This window comes from Typha latifolia, chromosome 4 (assembly GCF_019914945.1).
Source record: "Typha latifolia isolate L0001 chromosome 4, TyphaL0001v2, whole genome shotgun sequence".
Taxonomy (NCBI): Eukaryota; Viridiplantae; Streptophyta; class Magnoliopsida; order Poales; family Typhaceae; genus Typha; species Typha latifolia.
In genome coordinates this window covers 4987881-5011038 of record NC_133089.1, presented here as the reverse complement: position 1 = coordinate 5011038, position 23158 = coordinate 4987881, and the positions used below count along the sequence as shown (strand labels likewise).

Below are 23158 nucleotides of genomic sequence, written 5' to 3'. Positions count from 1 at the left end.
TTTTTTTTACAAAAAAATCCCAAAATATTAATCCTAATTCCTCAACCAGAGTTATTTTTCCCTCGGTCCTCTCTCTTCTCACCGGGCCATTGCACTCTAAAAAGCCTAAATTAGGATTTCCCTTAAATATGCAAAATTTAGGTTTTCCAACATTATATTATCTTTTTAACTTTTAAATCGTCTCATAGAGCTAATTTAATTTATATTCAGATACGGATACGGGCAAACAGGTCCCGTACCCGTATCCGAATATGTATTTAGATACGTAGCCGGAGCATTCGGAATAAAGATAAATTAATTTTAATTACTGGATACGGCCGGATAAAGCTCAACATATGACGAGATACAATTTTAAGTTTATTGGTTCTATATTGGATCGGTTAAATGGTTAAACCCGTTTAATTATTTAACCCGTTAAGCCAATATAAGTGAATGATGGAAGATAAACGTGGGGACGATCAATTCAGTTCTTAAACCCACCGTGCCCTAGCTTCCTTCCTCCCTAGACGACGGCCGTCTCTCGACGCCGACGATTACTTCCTCCATCGATGCCGGCAGCTTCTTAGGAGGTATCAATCCTTCCACCCCCTCGACATTTCTTCTTTATCCTCTCCAACACCAGACCAACATATGTATCAATCCCAAGCTGACGGGCTTCTTAGAAGCAATTTTCTTTTATGTTTTCTTTCACTGAGTTGATCGATTCATATGCTTTGGATTTTTTCTCTGTTTTGTTTTCTCCAGTAATGCCCAAGACTACATAAATATTGTCCTCTCTGTTTTGTTTTCTTCTGTTCATAGTATGATATTGTTAGAGATATGTGAGTGCTTACTAAAATATAAAAATGTTTTGATGTCATATTACTTTATATAAATAAAAAATGCTTTTGTAAATCTGTAGTAATGACTATTCTAGTCTCATTTTGTCCTTGTTGTCATTTGGTGGCATCATGAACTTATCTGGTGTATGCATTATGTAACTTGATTTTTCCTATGAACTTTTAGAGCAATCAACAATATTCTTAATTTCTTTCTTAGCATCTTTCAACCCACCGAATATAAATCTCGTTGATGATTTTCTTTCACTATCAACAATTCGAAGCAACTTCATCAAGGGAGTGAAAATTTTAACCGCTAATGGCACTTGCTTCCAAAATTGATTATTAAGAATAACAGAGTAAGCTCTCTTTCCTTTAGCAGTTTTTGACCATTTGCATATTAATGTTCATTAGAAGTAAGTATAAGTCTTAATTTTCTTTCTTCTCCAAAAAACTCTGGAATGTAAGAAAAAAAAGTAGCAAATCTTGTAAGCCTAGGTCTTTCAATCTCTTTTTTTGTGTGAATTAATGTATCATATTTAATATCTTATGATGGTCATAAATGAATACCATGACTTCCCTCCCACTTTTAATTTCACCTTTAATCCTTCATTCTTTGGAGATCCTCTTCAATATTAAATCTATGCAATGGGCGACATAAAATGTCCAGAATATGGGGGGATATTTATCTTTTAGCAATCGTGCAACTACTAAATTAGCAACAACATTATCAGTCACAACTTGAAGAACATCCTCCTCTCCCACTTCCTTGATACCATTAACAACAACATTATAAATGTATTTATCTGTATGTGAGTCTTTAGAGCAATCAACACAATGAAGCAACTTACAACTAAGACATAAATTCATGATGCTTCTTTCTTTCCGATCTGTTCAAGTGTCAGTTAAAATTGAGTAGCCATTTTTTCCACGCATTTTGTGATTCTCTAAATCTTCATTTGTTTTAGTCATTTGCTTCTTCAAAGAGGTTCCAACAACTCATGCATAGATGCAGACTTATATACTATGTCATGTTGACTAGCTACTTTCATCAATATATGAAATACTTTATCATTAATGGCATTAAAAGAGATGCCACATTTATAAACCCAGTGAGTTAAGTAGTTGTTCAATCTATCTTTTTGTTCTTTTGTAAATGAATCTTTTATGTTGGTATTACCATCTTTCCCCACTTTTTAATTGCAACTTCTGGATCAATAGAGGTGATTTTATCTATAGGATCTCTTCCTTGATCTTTTACTTCCTATATCTAAAATTTCTAAATTCTCTTTAGATATGTTTGCTTCTGCCCTTAATTTTGTTGCCTCTCTTGATTTCCTTTTCTTTTGATTCTTTTCTAGATGATCCTTGATAACTTTTTTTTGCCTCATCACTGGCTTTTAAATAAGGTGCAACATCACCTCTAATATGAGTAATATGCTCCTTCGATCTACTAATTCATCCCTTAGTGACATTCTTACAAAATCTACATTTCACAATATTGGTATCATTTTTTAAGAAGGTAACCATATTTTCTCCTTGGATTATTGGACGCCAAAATGCACAAAATATTTAGATTATGGAGATCCTGCCACAGACATTATTTGAGAGAAATTAGTGGCTATATTTGACTATTGACTAATACTAGTCGACTATCTGCAAATAAAATTGTGCAAAACAGAGACATAATTCACATTTCAAATTTCAAAGTACTATACAATATACATAATCACTTAAGCAGTAAGTCATTAACTAGTTACAGATTTAAAAACAGTAAACATGATAATCAATAATTAATTACTGATTACTTCCTCCAAGTAAAAAGTTAATTACTGATTTACTGTACAGATTACAGAATCAGTAAGACAGTAACTACCAACTAAATGGCAATTAGTAATTAGTAATTAAAATTTAAAAACAGCAATACATTGGTAATTTGTAATTAGTTAATAAATAAATAGTTAAATCACTAAACAAATATTTACATTTCTAATCAACAACCATTTACTTAATTATCATTAAGCAATTCACAGTCAAATTCAGTAATCTTAATTCAAGATTATAATGCAAAACTGTGGGATTTTTTTTTTAATATCAAACGAGAGTGGGGGACTGAGAAATTGAGCCATAGGTGGAAGAAATTGGGACTGTGGGAGAGTGAATTTGACTATATATATATATATATAAATATAATGGTTATCAGTTAGTCAATTGGATTCGATCCATTAAACTGAATCCGATCCGTTTCCAACCCGATAGTACTTAATAAGCGGGCCGAACCTCCCAGCTCGCGATGGCACCCAGGTGGCCCCTCTAGATCACAATGAGCTGCCTAGACAGCCTAAGCAGCCCGCCAATGAGGTAGGCCGCCTTCTCCCAACGCCGGACCGGATGGCGGGGCGGTCGGTGTGCCGCCTGCCATGGCGGTCACTAGGTCGCCTTTAAAAACACTGGTTGTATCCCCATATCCCGTATTCATATCTGCGCTTTATAAGTTTGAGGTATATTTAGAGAAGCGATGGAAAGATATTTGCCATTAGAATTAAATTGTAGCATTTCAGTAATTTAATCTGCATGCGTTGCTCTAATGGTCATTGCAATGTTTTGTTCTTTTCCCCCAGGATATTTGGTTCTTGGAAGTGCTGGTTTTCATGGGTTTATCTAATTTAAGGTGAGTTTTTCTCGTTTGCTTTTAATCATCTTTGGATGTTTGAAATAGACTAATTTGCTGATATCAACCTTGATCTTTGTCGATATTTTGATATTTGCATATTTTTATCCCTAAAAATGTATCATTTATGCTCATACTCTGTTCACAGCATATTTGTCGTATTTCTGATGACTAATCTTTACCTTCAAACTTTTACCGATATGTTTGCAATAAGTCCTATATTGTGTATATCATCTTGCATGCAGAATTGCAGATAGAATCCTGTCATTGAGAACCATAGAGCATGTAATAGATCATTCTATGCTACATATCTTGATAATACTTTCTATGTTTCTGTTTTTCCAATCATGCACCTGACTCCTGACAATTTGTGTTCCTGGTCGAATTGTTTTTATTAATAGTATGGCAGTGGCAAACAATAGAAGATCAATCTTCTATCTTTCTTATTAGTTAAATTGATCTATTACTCCTTTTAATTTGTTCTTTCTTATTACTTCACCTTTTACTTCCATGTAGGAAAAATGAAAAATGGCTAGACTTATTTCTAGTTCTCATACACCAAAAAGTAAGCTCTAAGGTCCACATAAACATCAATCTAGATGGCCCCTGATCTTTATATCTGTGTCTCATCAATTTCATCATAACATCATAACCTGCAGAGAGAAGCAAGAAGTCTTGCCCTTAGATTGTACTATTTGGAACAAACTGTTTCTGTTGCCTATTGAGCATTTATAATTATTATAACATTTTAATTTAGTTGATTAGTCCCTACATCTTTTGGAGGTATTATTCCTTTTTGCAAATACTGATTAGGCATATACGAGGTTCTTTAATTTATAATTTATCCATTTTCAGGCCTGGAAATGAAACAAAAGAACCCAAAAGCTTTATGACCCAACATGAAAGAAAAGTTAAGCTGTCCAAGGGTAAGTTTGCCTATCATTTGCGTCAGCATTATATTTCCTGTTTTCTTCCATATAAAAGTGTTGCTACCTGTATTTCTTGGGTATTGTTTGTTAAATATGGAGTATGATTAATGGCTTGAAGCAAGTATAAGAAGTTCTGAAGATCTTAAGTTGGAAAATGCATTACTATGACATTCTGGTAATAAGATATTATATTCTAACATGAAAAATACTAGGAAAATTGTATTCCTTTTGTGCTTTAATCTTATGGCCAGTTATATTTTGAGTAGAACTGACTAGCTCCTTGAGAGTTGAGACCTTGTTGAAGTTTCATCTCCAGGTCCATGTATTGTGTTTCTCCCTCTATCTAGTTTTGAGAAGATTTTTGACACTTGATAAGTATATTGAATTTTCTTTTCTAGAGCATGGTTGCTGACAGAAGATTTGGAAGGTTGCTTCTTTGAATGGTTCTCTCCTCTAATTGATAGGTCCATCATTAGGCAATAGGATCTCTCCTTTTTGTCCAACATCAATTGTTGTTGCAGTCAAGTTCCCTTGAGACCATCGGGCCAGTGCTTCATAAAATTCCAAAATTAATCATATTGTCACAAACAATATTTCATTAGGTAATTGTATTGAGTCAATGTGATGCTTCATCCTAACTTATTAGAATCAATATAGAGTATGGAAGAATTTCATTTCCTCATTTGTCAATCACCAACTATTAGATCACAGCACTACCAGTTAGCAATAGCTTTTGTAGCATAATCTTACCATCTCATCAAACACGTGAAACAATAGGCTGAATGTATATGACAAGTTCAGGAGGCATTTAGGAGATAGATAGCTTAAGATGATATAGTTATCAACAATGCATAAGCTTTAAGACTATAATGTCAACATCTAGGGCATAGAAGAAGAAAAGAAGCAAATATAACAGGATATAGCCGCGCACCTTCTAACAGAAATAAAGAGAAAAGAAATATGTTGAAATTGTCTATTATGAGGAAGTGTTCGACGCTGATTTTCTTCAGCCTTTTATTTTGGATGTTAGCCAGCAATGACTGATTGACCCATATTCTTGTTTCTTTCAGAAGTCAAAGCTGCTACAGTAGCATTAAATGCTAAAAAGGCAATCAACAAGGTGCTGATTCTCTTTCCCTTCTTATTTGTTTTACTTTTCTTTTTTGCAATTAATAGTCAAATTTTTTATGCATGTCAATTTGTAGTGTTTCACCCATAATAGCAACAATAGCAATAGTTTAGTTTCATTTATTTGTGATTGGCCCAGCCCAGTTCGTGATAATTTTTTTTTCACTGACAATTGTACAAGTAATTCATTTTGCATTAGTGCTTCCATGTGAAAATTGATTTTGTTGGCTTCATTTTGTATGGGGTTTTGGGGTTTGAGTTTAGTACATATATTTTGGATGGATTGTTATCCATTTATATCTTTTTGCTAGAAAGATATGTACTGCAAATGAGTTGATTTGCTGTTTTATAGCAATATCTACAGAAATGATGCAACTTTTGTCATTTGGAATTCAGATCACTTTTCACAGCTAATTTTTTGTACAATGCATTTCTTGTTCACAATCTGCCTAAGTGTGCTGGTGAGTGATTGTTTTGCATTATTAACTGTATTTGCCACATGTGGACAAGCTGCTTGTCATTCAAAGCATCAGATCTTTAACTCTTATGAATAAATACATATTAAGCGCATAGAAGAATAGTAGGGCAAGTTGGGATTAATCAAATGTAATTGTCAATAAGTGGGTTATTGCAGCCACATATTATGGGGAGATTTTTTTGAATCCTACATTGCCAACATGAGTTATAATGGATTGTTAAGAAAAACCTCCTTGAATTAGAAGCAAACTACTGATGAATTGTAAGTTCTTAATTTCTATTTTTGTTGTATTTATTGTCCTTGGCTTATTGTAATTGATATCTTTTCATCAGAAAAAGGTACTGCGGAGCCGGCAGAGGAAGCTGAAGCGATATGATCTGTCATCCCTCTCCAAGTTTCTTCCAGAATTGGATGCCCCTAAGCAGTGCTCTACTACTGAAATCTTAAAGATAAACTGCAAGTCTAGGCAAAAGCTAGTGTAATTGTTCTTAAACCCTGCTTCTTCAGTTATTTATTTATTTTTTCTTTCATTCATCTTCAGCTGTTGATGTTGGCTCTGGCTTATAGGATGAGGGAGGGTGCACGTTTGCAGGCCTTGCTGAATAATCCTTCCATTGTGATCGATCCCATCTCCGCCATTCATCAACATCTACTGAGAACTCAGTCTCCACCTGATAACCAACAATCCAAGAAAAATAGGAAAAAGGGCAAAAGAGGGAAGAATGCATCCAGCATTCAATCAATGGATATCTGATCTCTTCCCTAATGAAGAATGCATCACAAATTTTGTGCAGCGAAATATAAAGGGCAAGGCAAAATCTGCCAGCCATTGCAGCTAGGTGTATGTCAGTGGTTAGTTTTTTTATTCAAGTTTGGTTGTTCTCTCTTTAGTTAGTTTGGTCACATGATCTTTTTCCATGATGTCTCCTTTTCCTTTTCTGGTATTTTCATATACTCGAGGAAAGTTTGTTTTCTGGATGCAAGTGATATTACATTTTTACAAAAGCAGAAAAAAGAGCATTAAGTTGTGATTTCTGGTCTTATTACATGCTACATATATATTTGTTCTATGTTCGTCAACGTGTATGATAATAATGTGGGAGAGACCACCTCTTTCGCAAAGCCTTGCAGACACAAATATAACAAAAAAAGAGAAAAAAATATATATAAAGAAAATGAGGACTAGGATAAACCTAAGAATGACTTATCCCCTCGTATCTAATACTTCCACCAATTTTTTAGGCGGAGTTGGTACGTTTTAATTAAAGTAAGTTACACTTAACAGGCTTGGCAAGCCTTAAAGTTTAGAGCATGTCTTCGGCGAAGCAGGGCTCATGAATGATTAATAAAGAAAAGAAAAGAAAAGAAAAAAAGTTAGTTACACCCAACGATCTCAATATTAATTATGGTCTTAAAAGAACCAAATAAACAACGACGACTACCAACCAAATAAATAAACAACGACTACCGATCGTCAAGCAGATGGAGACGGAAATGGAGATCTCAAATGGAGGAGATCACAGATCAATCGAGCCTCCGACTACGACCGAGAAGCAAATCTTTATCCTCTCCGGTCAGAGCAACATGGCCGGCCGCGGCGGCGTCCGGCCCGACCACCACCACCACAACCACCGCTACTGGGACGGCGTCGTCCCCACGGAGTGCGACCCCAACCCCACCATCCTCCGCCTCTCCGCCGGCAACCAATGGGAGCTCGCCCGCGACCCCCTCCACGCCGACATCGACACCTCCAAGACTTGCGGCGTTGGCCCCGGCATGCCCTTCGCCAACGCCCTCCTCCCCCGCCTCCTCTCCCCCTCCTCTTCCTCGTCCTCCCCAGCTCTCATCGGCCTCGTCCCCTGCGCCGTCGGCGGTACCGCTATCAAAGAATGGGAGCGTGGGTCTTTTCTCTACAATCAGATGCTTCGAAGAGCGAGAGAGAGCTGTAGCAATGGCAGTGGGGAACTGAAGGCGGTGTTGTGGTATCAAGGAGAGAGCGATACAACCTCCGCTCACGTCGCGGAGGCGTATGGATCCAATATGGAAAAGTTAATCCACGATGTGCGATCGGATCTTGGTTCCCCCCAATTGCCTTTCATCCAGGTAAGTAATTAATTTTTTACTCTGATCTGATAAGTATCTGTTTTAGTGCTTGAGGACTAATTCAAAAAAAACAAAAAATGTTGTAGTTTTCATATGGATTAGCAATACAAAACCATCTATTGCACTTTGTTATTGGAGAATTGAAACATGGATACCAAGATTAGTCAAGCCAGTCTTGTTCAATCGCAATATTTTAGGTTTCTAGTGGCAGATTGTTCACATAAATGGGTAGGTTTAGATTGCTTTGGCTCATCAAGAAGGCATCTACTTAAAACTACTAATCTAGCTGGTCGTTTTAGCTAATTGTTTGCAAGATTTTAAGTTGTTGATTCCTGGGCAACGTTTACATATGGAGTTTGGAGATGATTCCCATTTAGTCCACAAAGTGTGAGTACCTGCTTTAGAATATGATTTCCAGAAATAACTATTGGATTTTTATGATGGTTAAGTTCATTGCTTGGACTATAGAAGCTCGACATTTTTCATAATTGTTACTTCGCCAGTTCCTACTGCGCCCACTTCTCAAACTCATGGAATGAATTATAGGAATAGTTGCACTAAACCCCCTCGGCCTCAACTATAGTCGGTTATCACTCTCTAAACTTTCATATTACAAAATGCTCCTGCAACTATGGATTAAAACAATATACGTTAAGGTAGGCATCATTAAACTTTAGTCTATAGAACTTGAAAAAAAAAACAATATTACCTCACAATAGCAGGCATTCATTCCTTCTCACCAATTATTTAACCATTACCATCTCTTATCCCTTTCTGCAGTAATTGCCCTAAACCTCTCCTTCCAATCGATCTTATCTTGCATATTACTTCTCTTTCATAGGCATATTAAATTATGGAGTTTGGGATAGAGGGGCAGTGGAAGAAATGACATGAATAGCGAGTTTGAGAGATAAGGAAACAAGGAGGTGGGAGAGGGCCTTACATTGTGGTTTTGTACAGAGAGGAGGGAAACTAAAGAAGGGAAAAGGATGGCAGTGAGGGTAGTTCCAAGATACATAATGTTCCAAGGTGTGGCTTCTTCCATGAAAGAGCATTTTGATACATTCCCGAGGTGAGTCGCGTCAATGCGACGTCAATAAATTCAGTCAAAAGGTTTGAATCAGACTAACAGGTAGGCAAAGTATACATTGATGTGTTTATATTTGAATGATTGTCAGACCAATTTTTTTTTCAGAGAACACCTACACTTGAATGTCATGGTCGTGTCAAGCAAGGGTTTTCTGAAACAATTTTTTTAGTTCTGGTTATTCAGTTGGCATATAGAGATGCATTCAATTTTATTTTCTGTTGCTTTTCTGTTAAATACCTCATGTCTAGTCATACAATTTGGAACGTTTTACCTTGTAGTCAGTTTTTGTTATCTTGACATATCTTCCATGTTATGATGCTTATTTTTGAATCAAGAAACATAAAACGTTCTCATAGCTCATATATCTCTTTGGAATGCTGAATCGTTGTCATTCATATTCTTGTTTTTATTCCTGACTAGCAATCTATTCGATCTTATAAAGTGCCTTGTGATTATGCAGGTTGCTCTTGCCTCAGGGGATAAGCCACATATAGAAACAGTGAGAAAGGCTCAATTAGGGATTGACTTACCAAATGTCGTCTGCGTGGATGCTATGGGATTATCACTAAATGCAGATCACTTGCACCTTACAACTGAATCTCAAGTGAAGCTTGGCGGCATGCTTGCACAAGCATATATTGATCACTTTTTGACATGATAGACAAGATACAATGATTCGAGAAGAATTTTACGTGATTGTTTTTCTCATTCTTGTACTGTTAATGCAAAGCTTGTGCTGCCTATGCAATAAAGTTCTATACCTGTGCTTGAAGCTTGATATATATATTTGTTGAAGAAGTGCTTATGAAATAATGGAACACTTATCTGAAGGCTCAAAATAGAATATAACTCCTATAGTTCTCTGTAGGTTAAATTCCACAGCCCTTCCGGAGAGCATTGCTACCATCAAGGAAGGAAGGTGTCTCTCCCCTCTCCTCTAATGTAGAAGAATTAAAATAGATATTCCTTCATATCGCCACTGGGTGTTTGATATGTTTGAACTCCTTTGGTTGCCTTATGGTTAAGGTCATTAGTATATGTAAGTTAGTGATTGATGGTGTTTTTGATGTCCTACGGGGCAGACAAAAATGTTAATACGTAGTAAGTTAAAGACTTTTATTTAACCTCTTTCATGTAGTTATATCTTTGCTAATAGTATAAGATGCAATATAGAGAGCTTGAAGTAGTTTTCTCAAATAAAATTCCCTAATAAATAAAAAATCAGAGTATAATATTATAATGCCAAAGGTGAGTAAACATTTATACTTTCTCTCCTAATCTTTGTTAATCCTCTCCATCTTCTCTTTCTCCCAATTTTTTCCTCTCTTATTAATCTCTCTCAACTTCTCTCCTCCTTCCTGTACTTACACAAGCCTAATACTAATACTAATACTAATAGTAAGTTTACGGTTACCAATCTCTTCTAATTTCACTTACTCCTCTTCTCTACCGAACTTTATACCTTTTCCAATTATACGTGAGCAGAAATTAATTTTGTGAAATTAAATTATTTGCTAATGGTGTAATTTTTTTTATAGAGGTTATGATAGATCAAACGTCTTAGTTTCATATTATATCTAAGTCATAGTTCAAAAGTGTAATATTATTCACTTTTCAACCATTAAACTAATATTATTTTTTATAATAACTCTAACTTATTTTTGGTACATAATGAATTTTTAAATTATTATAAATGCCTACTTGACTTTTTCCATTAAGAAGTAGTTATTTACCTTAAAAAAAAATTTAGAGATCATTATGGAAAAAGGTAATAGTGTTAATATATATATATATAACGGTGTCCAGTGGCACTCTATCCGCCACAAGCATTCGACCACTAACTTCAAACAATCCTTCGTCGTACTTCCCTCACCGTAGCAAAATGGCGTTGGCCTCCTCTTCTTCCCTCCCCGCCATTTCCCAATCCCAGAGAGCCCTCCCTCTCGTAGCAACAAAGAGGACCCCCTTCCATGTCCCATCACCAAGGAATCCAGAGCTGAGACGCGTAACCTTAACTCCCCCTTCCGAGGTAGCCACGAAGTGGAGGACCCGGATCTCCTTCTTCCCCTCCTTCATCAAGAAAAGAGGAAAGAGCAGGGAGCAGCTCAAGGAGGAGCTCCTAGACGCCATCGCGCCCCTCGACCGCGGCGCCGAGGCCTCGCCCGAAGACAAAGAAAGAGTCGATCAGGTCTTTGTTTCCCTCCACCATCTAATTACCTTCTTCTTCTTCTTCTTCTATTTTTTTCCTTTTAAGTAGTGGTAATATTAGCTCGAAATTATTAATGGACTTCGAGCCCACTTATTGGATGTTTCATATTTGATGTTATGGTAATCGATTTCAGCTTTAACTTGGTTTGAGAATCATGTGCTTTAGCGAGTAAAATTCTTTGCTGTCTGTAGATTGTTCTATTTTAGCATCATTGCACAAAGAAGTGGCTTTCACACTAGAAAATTCGCATTTTTAATGCAGGTTAGAAGCCTTCTTATAAGGTATATCAGGGCAGCCATACTTTATTCAAATTCTCTCATACTATTTTGTAGTATACTTTTAGCTTAGTGATATTTCTTTCATCTCTATTTGTGCTTTAATTTTTAATTCATCAGATTGCACGTGAACTAGAAGAAGTTAATTCAATTAAGGAGCCGCTGAAATCCAATTTGCTTAATGGAAAGTGGGAGCTTCTATATACAACTTCAAGATCAATTCTGCAACCTCAGGTTCTACATCACTTCTTTTCTTGAGGGACTATGTGCGGGTTTTGCGTTACATATACCACATACGAATATAAATTATAACGAATCATTTGTTTGATCTGCTTTAGTTTTCTTTCTGTTCTCCTTTAGGCTGTTTGATCATAATCATTGTTATAAAATTCCAGTTCCTCTATTAACCTCTGTTTGATCATAGTGCAATTAATGACTATGCTAAAAGACAATACATCTATTACTTTGTTGCTTTGTCTTATAACTAGCAAGTTAATGACCTATCTGCTGTAAGAAAGAACCAATATAAAAGAAGTCATTTTCAAGATATCTGAACCAGCATTGTAAGAATTTTTCTGAGATAGACAGGTAGCTTGTTTTTGCGAGTAGTGGATCCTGCCCTAATCACCTGTTTGTTTTTATAACCTAACAATGGTTTTAGAATCTTCTAAACCCAAAGCAGAGATACTCACAATGCTTAATTGCCATTTTACAACTTTCCAATACTGCCTATAGTGAAAGGACCTAATCTGCAATGACGTAAGATGCACATATTTATTTCACTTGAATTTAGGAGTACTTTACTTATAGGTTATAGTAGATAATTACATGAGCAATTTTGACTAGATGTTTGTAGTGAATTTTATGGCGAGTTTGTAATTTGACTAGATAACCACATGAGTAAGTTTAACCCTTCCATTGGTTTTATTTTTGCTCTTTGATCTTACACATACTATGATAATTGACATTATCTTAACTATGGCAGAGGCCTAAATTCTTACGTCCCAATGGAAAGATATACCAGGCCATCAATGCTGATACGTTACGAGCGCAAAATATGGAGACCTGGCCTTACTTTAACCAAGTAATTCTCAGTGCAACTAGAACCTTTATGTTGCTTTTGTTTTCCCTATTGTGGTTATGGTATCTCATTTTTTTAAGAATTAAAAAGAGGTCTTTTACTGTATTTTTTGCTTTAATTAGCTAAGTGACAAAGTAATAGCCTGGACAATCTGTGGATCAATTAATTGGGATAACCTATTGGCAACAAATTCCTCAGTAAGAGAGCATGCGATCCTTAGTGTTTAAATTGTTCTAAATGTGACAAATAAATGTGAATGTCTTTTCTCCATTATCTTCATGTTCTTGTAGAAATACTTCTGTGTCAATTAACTTCAGAGAAATATTGTTGAATTATCAGGCTATGACCATTAAAGATAGGTATATGTAGCATAAAGCAAAATTCTTTCAGTCCTGAGTTCCTGACAGAGATAGATGTATAAGGACATTTGTTACTGCAGATGCACTCTCTCCTCATTTTTCTTATTACCTTAACTTGAATTTCTTAGTTATGTAGGATGCTCTTCTGAAGCTTGCTATTCAACTTTTTAGATCGCTTTTGCAGGTAACAGCCAACTTAGAACCTCTCAGTGCTAGGAGAGTGGCAGTTGGATTTGATACTTTCAAGATACTTGGTTTGGTATGAATGTAGTTTTTTCTTTCAGTGATAATCTATTTTATAAGTCCAATTTCCATATGTCGATAGTAATGATGAAATTGCCTAGAGCACATAAAATAGTATTTGGTGGTTACACTTCTACTTCCATTGATACTACATTCACATATCTTTGTATGAGTATGCATTCAAGAGGAAGACATTTTAATATAGAATAGTTATACTTTCTCCTCCTGTAGCTTCTCCATATAGTATCTGACCCTGGAGTTAATGAAGTGTTGTTAACTTTGCACTCTAAAATCTCTTATCTCAAACATGGGATCTGCAAGACTGAAGAAAGATTTCTCAGAAGTGTTGAAAGATCTTCATGATCAGCTGAAAACATGATGTTGGCTCTCTGGAGACTGGTCCAGATTTGCTAAGCAAGCAAATCGGAGCAACAAAAAGCTAAATTCTGTAAGGCCTAATCAGAAGCCTTACACCCAATGTCTCTGGTGTAGTTTGGAATGCAGCTTGAAATCATGTAATCATGACCAATACTCAAATAATTCCTCTAGAAAAATGGTAGTCATGGATTTATGCAGACCCCAAAAGAAATTGACTCATTTTTCTGTTCTATTCCCTTCCCTGGTCAATACACTCTATCCAAGTCCCATGTTCATTGTCAAATTAGACGCATGAAACCATGAAGAAATCCAGAGGTAAGTGCGTTATTATATATAAGTGATGCAAAAAAGTGAAAAACCTAATATAGTCTACCATAGAGAGAATATATCAAGTATTCACAAGCTGAGCTCAAACTGAAACTGTGCCATGTAGTAAGCTTTATGGAGTCACCTTCTCATTAATTTATTTCAGTCATCAGGGATATGATTATCAGTAAAGATGGTTGTGTCATTGTAATTTTTTAACCTGTAGAACTTTACACATATTGGTTGCTTGTTGGAGCTAAAGTGTTCCCCTTGAAACATTCATGTTGCTAAATATTTCCTGTTGGATATTGGAGAAGATGTTTCTTCCTCATATTCTCAACTCGTACCAGCATCTCCAATTGGTCTTATCAAGCCATTATTTATCACCATAAATTTGATCCCATACAAATTGTATATTAGTATGCAAGCAGTCAAATGGAGTAAAAAAACTTATCTGATGTCATTCCTGTATTCTTTTTGTTTTAGAAATCTAAAATTTTCTGCTTTTCTGAACTCTTGTTCATTCTTTCTCTGTTGTATTTGCCAATAGATTCCTATAAAAGCACCTGAAAGAGCTCGCGGCGAACTAGAAATCACTTATCTGGATGAAGAGATTCGGTAAGCTTATATATCCTCCATTCGTTCTCATATCATTCTCTCATGTAAGATGATGTGGTATCTTAGACAAAATTGACTTCCCTTAATTAGTGGCACATGCTAGTTTCACCCTTTGATAGTTCATTATAACTCATAAGGGAGATGATCTTGATATTTTTTCACTTGTCATTAGATCACTGATGTGAAAACTCCATTTCTGGTTGACAGGGTTTCCAGGGGTGACAAAGGAAATTTGTTTATATTGAAGATGATCGATCCATCATACAGGGTGCCGCTGCAATAGTACAAAGTTTTTGAGAAAATAATAGTAAAAGCTAAAAGTTTAATGCGTGTAACAATTTCATTCTCTGGGGTTTAGTCTTGTATATCTCTGGAAAATTGCCTTGTAATCTGGAGGTACTGTATGTAAATAACACCGACACTCTTTTTTTTTCATGAGTAATTCTATTACTTAATATATGAAAAATCCTAAAGAAATTGAATAATTTCCCACTGTGCTTTTAATTTGCATTTATCCTTATATCTCTTTGTAAATTGCATTGTGATGCTCATGGTTGAAGTACAGAAAATGGTTATACTTGATGGACGATAGATTACAGATTACCAAAGTTTACTTATGACATGCTTCTAATTCAGTTCTAATGAGAATTTCCAAAGATTTGCTGCTAGATTTGTTTCCCAAATTTCTAAATATCAATCTTTGATTAACTATTATTCATACTGCTAGAGGTATGATCAACTATATATTATTATGCATATAATTTATATACTAAGTATATTATTTAAATAGTTTTCTTAATTATATGCTGAATAATAGCATGATATCAATTTGTGTTAATTATTTATACCTGGCTATGAACCAACCCATTTATAATCTAATGTTATTTGACATAAGCAGCTTCAATTTAGCCATTTACTCGAAAACGATAATTGAATATTTTACTTCTTTTTTACCTCTTGCGTTGAGATTCGTGCTCTCGAGCCCCTGCGACTTTTCGATATTGTTCATCTTACCGTTGCACGAGCGGCAATCTGCGGCATTTCAAATTGCTTTCGACAATCTCCAGACTCCAGCCCTCCTCACCTCTTCCACACCAACTCCTCACCGATGCCGCCCACGAATCAAACCCTAGAAGACGAGAGCAGTAAACCCTAAACCTACGCCTCCGCAGAGATGCCGTTTCGATCCGCCGCCGATGGATCGGAGGGCTAACCTTCCGCCTCCCCCGTCGACCACCAATCGCAGCTGTCCGATCCCGTCCGCCGCCGCTGCCGCCGACTTCAATCACACAACTACCACCTCTTCTTCCTCCTCCTTCTCCTCTTCATCTCTCTCGCCGCCCGGTTTGCTCCGCCATGTTCATGCCGCATTCAAGCGCCACAGATCTATCGGTAAGACCGGGCCATCATATTCTTTGATTCCTCTTCGATTTGGTGGAATGTAGCCGTTTCTTGCCATTTATTTGGTTAAATGCCGCTGCTTTATGTTGCTTTTTTCTGGAATTGGAAGGTCTAAGGTGAAAAGGAGATTAGGGTTTTGGTGTTTCTTAGTATTGAGATCTGTTACAGGTACAATGCAGTCTTACTTCCCACGAGCGAGCCGGGTTTTGGTTTCTCAGAAAGAGCAGTCGTCGAAGAGCACTAGCACTATCTCTTCCATCATCGGTAAGATGGTAAACCAGTCCGAAGCAGTAAATTTGTCAGATGTGGGATGTGATCAGAAGAAAGATGGTGCAGATGAGTCGTCTATTACTCCTCCTTCGATTTCTGGGACTATAACTGCCGCCCGTGACCAAAACATGGGCTTGCAGAAGGGGGACTACGAAATGATCGTAGACAGAGAGAAGTCGTCTTTGGAAGTTCTGTCATCTCGGTTGGGATCCCCTCATGTCTTGACTAGTAATGATCTTAAGAAGGGCCAAGCTTATTCAGTTGGCGATGCGCACTTGACTTTTCAGAGTAAGCAGCATAGCTTTTCTAGATTATATGATTATTTAAGTGGTACCTTTGTCTTTCTTAGGTTCTCATTATGCAGGTGATAATGCACGGTTGACCATTGATAGTATAAAAGACGACATGTCATCTTATTTGCATTCTCTTGCATTGACAGAAGGGGAGGGTCATTTGTCAAATCAGGCAGCAAATGATCAGGAACAAAAGCAGCAAGATCCTGGGAGCATGGAAGTCTTTGATTCCGGGATAAAGTTAGAAGGGGCTAATTTATTTGAGAGTAGGCGAGAACAGTTCCATAATCAGCAACATTTGGAGCCAATGACTCGGTGTTCCGTTGTGAGCTCATCAGGGGTGACTACTTTGTCAGTCCATTCAGGTCCAACTTGTCAAAGCACACGGGCTCCTCAAGGTGGGCAGACTGCATTTCCAACTCAGATGTCATCATGCACTATAGATTCCGCTTCAGCTATTCCAGATCATGGTTCTCGAAAAGGACGAGATAGTGCCATTATTGATGGTGATTGGCATCAGGAACACCAACAGGCTCCTAATTTGAATGAAGGAGTCAAGGAGAGAGCAGTTTCTGACAATGCCAGCTACCTAACATCTCAAATACCATCCACAAATAACAATTCAAGTTTGGATCAGGGACTCCCTCAATCTAACAGAGCAGATAAGGCTCCCCGTAAGAAGAAATATGATCCTGATGTGTTCTTCAAGGTGAATGGGAAACTCTATCAAAAGCTTGGTAAAATAGGAAGTGGAGGCAGTAGTGAAGTTCATAAAGTTATATCCTCAGAATGCATGATATATGCGCTGAAAAAGATTAAACTTAAAGGCCGTGATTATCCAACAGCCTATGGTTTTTGTCAAGAAATTGAGTATTTGAACAAGTTGAAGGGAAAGGGGAATATTATTCAGCTTGTTGATTACGAGGTACAAGCTTTAAAAACAATCAATCTATTACTATACCTAATGCTTGCATTCAAACACTACTTAGCTAATCCACCTTCTTCTTCTTTACAATGATACCGTTTGTTATGATTATAGATTATGGACTAAATTCAGATTATTTGATGGATTGAGTCTATTATATTATGGATGTTATTTTTCTTTTGGTAGTTCTTCACATGGTTGGCTTGGTGATAATTTAATATTCTTGAAAATTTTGTAGGCCTTTGTTGTTAACCATGCTGAAAATGATGCCATATATGTTTGTATTCAAACTGTTGAATATATTGCATTGATAATCTAATAAGAAATTCTCATAATGGGAGGAGAAGAAAGAGGTAACCAAGTACAATACGAAAACATGGCGCCATAGAATTGCTCAACTCTTTCATTATTCTACTTATACATTACCGATTACTCCTTGGGAGCACAATCTGACTTGAGTCTGATGATCATGTTGACTTGTAAACAAGTTGATTAATATAATTTTGTTTCCTGCAAAAGATTATTTAATGACCAAATTCCTCAGTAAGCAATTGCAATTGGATATACTTGAGTTTTCTACTTTTCTTGTACAACAGACATGGATAAGATTTGATGAATTGTTTCATATGATTATGAGTCTTATGATGGGATCACGGGATTGTTAAAGCATAAAATGAAAACCTCTTGACTTGACTAGTTGGATTGCTTTTTAATGTAACGACTAGAATGAACCCAGTTGACAAATTTAAGCAAATGGTAACCTCTGGATTCGTATTTTTCGATCCAATCAAGCAAATTGCTTGATTAATATTTATTAGTAAAGTATATGCTGAAAGGACTAGCTCTTTTACTAGGAAGTTGGTACTTTTCCTTATTATCTTTTGACATTATCCAAGTAAAAATATTTCATTGTTGTAATTTGATATTGCTGTAAGTTAACGATATAAATAAAAGAGTTTCTAAGGGGCATCTATATGTTGCTAACTCCTCATTGCATCTGCTGGAGGAATCTATGTAAAGCTGTTTAATGTGACCTATATGCTTCTAGACTTGTAGTAATTTGATATTGCTGTAAGTTAACGATATAAATAAAAGAGTTTCTAAGGGGCATCTATATGTTGCTAACTCCTCATTGCATCTGCTGGAGGAATCTATGTAAAGCTGTTTAATGTGACCTATATGCTTCTAGACTTGTAGTATCTTCGAATTAATATTGCCAAATATAATAAAATGTATTGAGTCATTATTTGATATCTTGTTTTATCTTGATCTTTTTGTGTCATTGATTCATTGGAATATCCATGAATACAAAATGCAAAAGACTTGTATACTAAGCTGTCATTCTCTTTGCACTCATTGCTATTTGCATTTGCAGATATTTTTTTAATGGAATGCTATATTGACCTAAAATCTGTTGACATCACTTGCCAGGTAACAGATAAAAGTTTGCTTCAAGAAGGATCCCCAATGATAAAGGATGGAAGAATTAAAGATGATCATTACATTTACATGGTACTTGAATATGGAGAAATTGATCTAGCTCACATGCTTGCACATAAATGGAAGGAGATGAGTAATATAAGTTTGGAAATAAATGAGAACTGGTTACGATTTTACTGGCAGGTAATCATATCTTTAATACAGTCCACCATTTTCTGCTTTTCACAGTCAAGTGATGATTCCTCTGGTCTAGTTGACAGCATATTCCTAGACCTGAAAATGGTACTTGAATGGTCTGGTCTGTCTTTATATGTCCACATTGTATGTTCCATATTAGCTTCAGAAAGCAGATCCTCCAGCTGTACTATTTAACAAATGCTAATTATTTGCAAAATGAAACAATACCATCATGGACAAACAAAGAAGATAAATTTACTTTATTGGTGAAAAATGATTGCAAGCTTTTATGAGTTTGAATTTCTCAGTTGTTAGATTTCTTATTCTTATGCTTGTTATCATACATAATCGAAATTATATCTTTATAAGGTCAGAAACTAGATCTATAAACTTAGAGAGTATTTGATTATTAGAAAGTGAGGAACGAAAGAAATGACTTATTTACTTATAAAAATAGCTTCATTTTATCTTTTTGACTTCCATTTTTGAAAGAAGAGTCATTTCATTTAAATCTATTTTCTAGTAACTAAATGCACCCTTACTATTAGTAAATTGTAATCTTAAAGTGTTCTTTCAAATTTAATATATTATTATGCATCCGTCATGTTGCTTTCATGAATTGAAGTTAATTCATGTTAATTGCATATAATTTTCTTGATTTCAAGTAAGCCATTGAACTTTATTAGTGCCTTAGTTTGACTAGGTTTAGAATTGTGTCTGATCATGTCAATATTTAGTTGTCTGAGATTCCTTTTCCACAAAATCCATTCAATATTGGGTTAAGATGAGAAGACCAGACTATTTGTTCTATGGAAGTTTGGTTGCGCCTCAGGTAGACGTCTGCCGATGAAGGATGGGTACATTGTTGCATTCAATTGGGCTTTGACTGATAACTAGATCATTTCGATCATGGAAAGCGAGATTCTTCAATTTGAACCTCTGCTCAAGTGACCATGAAATTGATCCAGAAATTTAATGAGGGGCAAAAGCTTAAAAGATACTTTATAACCAACTGATACAAGTACAATATCTGGAAGGTGGTTTTTGGATTTAACTTTAATTAGTTTATCTACATTTTTACTAATTTCTGTTATAGACTGTCTTAACTTAGGAAGGAGGCTAGTTGATATTAGTTTTCATAGCTGCACGATTCTCAGTAATCACTATTGTCTTAACTTTGTCCACCTAGAAAGAACTTCTCTTCACATATCTGAAATTTTGAAGCAACATGTGGTTTGAGTTCCCTTTCCTTCACAAGGCAGTTTAGCATCAACGGGATCACTATTCATTCAAAACAAAAGGAACCATCTTGGGACCTTGTGCCCGCAAAGTTGAGTTGTTTTTGTTAGATCTTATGCTAATACTTTAGCATGCAAGGTTGGCTATTGGATCTTATTATCTTAATCTCACGTTATTTTACATGTACAATTTCTAAAGTTTAAACAATTTAATTTGGCTGTAAGCTTTTCCTCCTTGTACCAAGTGATCATGGTACAAGCAATAGTAAAACAATAGGCGTAAAGTTCCATTGATCTCCTGTCTTCACTTTCCTTACTCTTAATGTCTATTTGTACTGCAGCAAATGCTTGAAGCCGTTAACACCATACATGAGGAGCGTATTGTGCATTCTGATTTGAAGCCTGCCAACTTTTTGCTGGTCAGGGGCTCATTAAAACTTATTGACTTTGGTATTGCGAAAGCTATATTGAGTGATACAACAAACATCCAGCGTGATGCGCAGGTGATCACCTGTCATCTTTTCCGTAGTTGTTGCCTTTATTTGAAATTAGTAGTTGAATCAAATAATGTTATGGGGATGGAGGCTTTTCATAGGCAGAGAGTGATTTTTTCCATGATTGACTGCAGGTGGGAACACTAAACTACATGTCCCCTGAGGCATTTATGTGCAATGAACACGACGCAAATGGGAACACTATTAAGTGTGGACGCCCATCGGATATCTGGTCTCTTGGCTGTATACTTTACCAGATGGTGTATGGTAAGACACCATTTTCGGAGTACAAGACCTTTTGGGCCAAGTTTAAGGTTGTAACAGATAGAAACCATGAAATAGTTTATCAACCAGTCTCCAATCCGTGGCTCATCGATCTGATGCAAAGATGTCTTGCATGGGATCGCAATGAAAGGTGGAGGATTCCTCAGCTACTTCAACACCCATTTCTTGTTCCTCGGGTGCCACAAGAACTGGCACTCGTCGACGACGGCCATCCCGGTAAGTTTCTCCTGGATAGGGTTGGAATTCATTGGAATCATCCTGAAGTGTCTAGGTTGTGTTCTCAGCTTCATGAAGTCATAGACAAGCTTGAGAAGGCACAAAATGTTGGAAATAGTAAAATGGAGCAAAATGTTTTTGAATCTGTATATCATGTAATAGACAAATGATATCTAGACATCAAGGATTACTATCAATGGACATGGTTCACCGTGGATAGGAAGCTAGAGACAGGAGCTTCCTGTCATAACATACCTACTACTTTAAAATGCAATGGTTGCTTGCTGGGCCTGCCATTTCCTATGTATGATAGTGTTACCAGGTTACATATCCTGCTTGTTTTGCTAATACGATTGATGCTGTACCTTCTTCATCATCTGCAAATTTTACCTCTAAATTACTGTCATAGACAGGTTATGCTCCTAGAGGAATTACATTATACTTCATTACTCATAAGTTATTTTAATCTTATACTAATTTTCTAGCCATTTCACCACTCCACTGCAAACCGTCAATGCTGGTACCAAGTCCAAGTGAAGCTAGAACGAATCAGCTGTCATGCTGAAAGAGATTGATCACCCTAATTGTCCAGCCCAATAAGCCTACTAAGCTACTAGGATTAAAGGTATAAATCGAGGTATACTTATTATTATTTATTTCTAAATGCATTCTGCTTGCCTAATTTTTCTCAAGTATTACTGTGTCTAACAAAAGAATTATCTTACTCATAATTATCGAATGGGACACTATTTTCAAATACGATTTTTTAGATGCGCTCGACTTGTAATGTAACATGGCTATAAATCTAAAATTTTCTCTGTTATTATCAGGTTCTAAAGCGTTAACGTTGTCCAATCAGTTTAATGGCATTGCATTCTTTTTCACTTTCTTTTTATAAAGATCATGTGCTTGTAGGCTATTTCTGGGTGGATATATTGATTGAGCTACAATCTATAGGCCAAATCTATAGTCATTAGAGGCGAAAAAGAATCGAATATATTGATTGACCCACATCAAGATTCATATGATTCATAATTTAGTTTGTTTATAGATATCCAGATACGGATCGAATAATTTTTGAATAGAGAATTAAATCTTAAACGGATAAAGATTGAATTTTAAATAAATTATAATATTTCTTTGGGACACAATTAACGCTATTAAAAAGTTTTTTTTTAATCTTAGAAGTCAAATGCATAAAGTTAGCAAAATTAATCTTTACAAATAATATAGAAACACATCATTAGTAATAACGTAATCTAAATAAGCAAACTAAAACTATAATTATTTAAAAAATACGCAATAAAAAATATCCATATTCGAAAAATTATACCCGATTTATATTCATATTCATATCTGAGTTTTATAAAAAAATATATATATCCATATCCGATCAATATCTGATTTTTCTTTTAAACCCTACTGACTTTTTAATCTATATCTAGATTTTGTTTGCAAAAATTCTACCTATACAATATCTCGACATGCAAGTTCTCTCGTAGGTATTTCACCGGCCATATTCGAGTTGAGTAGGAATTTTTTATCCGAATCGGGTTGGATAGCGGGTCGGGTCAAAACTAAACTGACCAATTTTCACCCTTAATAATCACCTAATAAATATTCTATCAAAATATTAACCCTTCGTCATGGATAAAACTCATCACACTTGGTTTCAATGGCATAGCATTGTTTACTTTTCAATTTTCTATTGTGTCAAGGAGGCTAATCAGTAT

General features: G+C 35.8%; 4 protein-coding genes across 7 annotated transcripts; all 4 read left to right on the top strand.

Annotated features, from left to right (window-relative positions):
- Positions 1-449: 449 nt before the first annotated feature.
- On the top strand, positions 450-7067 carry LOC140787210 (uncharacterized). Its single transcript, XM_073136011.1, has 6 exons — positions 450-569; positions 3440-3489; positions 4345-4415; positions 5489-5538; positions 6357-6502; positions 6592-7067. Exons 2-6 carry the CDS (start codon positions 3470-3472, stop codon positions 6776-6778), a joined length of 474 nt encoding a protein of 157 aa, XP_072992112.1. The 5' UTR covers positions 450-569; positions 3440-3469; the 3' UTR covers positions 6779-7067.
- Positions 7068-7388: 321 nt separating this feature from the next.
- Positions 7389-9997, top strand: LOC140787209 (probable carbohydrate esterase At4g34215). Of its 2 annotated transcripts, XR_012108770.1 has the most exons (3): positions 7389-8127; positions 9088-9259; positions 9678-9997. XR_012108770.1 is itself a non-coding variant. In XM_073136010.1 (2 exons), the coding sequence occupies exons 1-2, from the start codon at positions 7507-7509 to the stop codon at positions 9873-9875; spliced, it is 819 nt and encodes a 272-aa protein (XP_072992111.1). In that variant the 5' UTR covers positions 7401-7506; the 3' UTR covers positions 9876-9997. The 2 variants fall into 2 exon arrangements, 1 of the variants encoding a protein (XP_072992111.1); XM_073136010.1 differs by lacking the exon at positions 9088-9259 and having other exon boundaries at positions 7401-8127.
- A 1045-nt stretch (positions 9998-11042) lies between these two features.
- LOC140786766 (probable plastid-lipid-associated protein 4, chloroplastic) lies at positions 11043-15171 on the top strand. Its single transcript, XM_073135401.1, has 6 exons — positions 11043-11405; positions 11822-11935; positions 12687-12785; positions 13326-13400; positions 14619-14686; positions 14894-15171. Exons 1-6 carry the CDS (start codon positions 11100-11102, stop codon positions 14967-14969), a joined length of 738 nt encoding a protein of 245 aa, XP_072991502.1. The 5' UTR covers positions 11043-11099; the 3' UTR covers positions 14970-15171.
- A 535-nt stretch (positions 15172-15706) lies between these two features.
- On the top strand, positions 15707-21732 carry LOC140785644 (serine/threonine-protein kinase MPS1). 3 transcript variants are annotated; one of them, XM_073133591.1, is made up of 6 exons: positions 15707-16078; positions 16256-16645; positions 16800-17575; positions 19007-19198; positions 20772-20933; positions 21059-21732. In XM_073133591.1, exons 1-6 carry the CDS (start codon positions 15883-15885, stop codon positions 21593-21595), a joined length of 2253 nt encoding a protein of 750 aa, XP_072989692.1. In that variant the 5' UTR covers positions 15707-15882; the 3' UTR covers positions 21596-21732. The 3 variants fall into 3 exon arrangements, with proteins under 3 accessions (XP_072989692.1, XP_072989691.1, XP_072989690.1); XM_073133590.1 differs by having other exon boundaries at positions 16797-17575; XM_073133589.1 differs by having other exon boundaries at positions 16722-17575.
- Positions 21733-23158: the final 1426 nt, after the last annotated feature.

Coding starts and splice junctions, on each gene's coding strand:
- LOC140787209 (XM_073136010.1), top strand. CDS start 7,507: ATGGAGACGGAAATGGAGATCTCAAATGGAGGAGATCACAGATCAATC. Junction 8,128..9,677: donor CCCAATTGCCTTTCATCCAG/GTAAGTAATTAA, acceptor GTGATTATGCAG/GTTGCTCTTGCCTCAGGGGA.
- LOC140786766 (XM_073135401.1), top strand. CDS start 11,100: ATGGCGTTGGCCTCCTCTTCTTCCCTCCCCGCCATTTCCCAATCCCAG. Junction 11,936..12,686: donor GATCAATTCTGCAACCTCAG/GTTCTACATCAC, acceptor TAACTATGGCAG/AGGCCTAAATTCTTACGTCC. Junction 14,687..14,893: donor TATCTGGATGAAGAGATTCG/GTAAGCTTATAT, acceptor TCTGGTTGACAG/GGTTTCCAGGGGTGACAAAG.
- LOC140787210 (XM_073136011.1), top strand. CDS start 3,470: ATGGGTTTATCTAATTTAAG. Junction 5,539..6,356: donor CTAAAAAGGCAATCAACAAG/GTGCTGATTCTC, acceptor TCTTTTCATCAG/AAAAAGGTACTGCGGAGCCG. Junction 6,503..6,591: donor AAGTCTAGGCAAAAGCTAGT/GTAATTGTTCTT, acceptor TCTGGCTTATAG/GATGAGGGAGGGTGCACGTT.
- LOC140785644 (XM_073133589.1), top strand. CDS start 15,883: ATGGATCGGAGGGCTAACCTTCCGCCTCCCCCGTCGACCACCAATCGC. Junction 16,079..16,255: donor CAAGCGCCACAGATCTATCG/GTAAGACCGGGC, acceptor GATCTGTTACAG/GTACAATGCAGTCTTACTTC. Junction 19,199..20,771: donor GGTTACGATTTTACTGGCAG/GTAATCATATCT, acceptor TTTGTACTGCAG/CAAATGCTTGAAGCCGTTAA.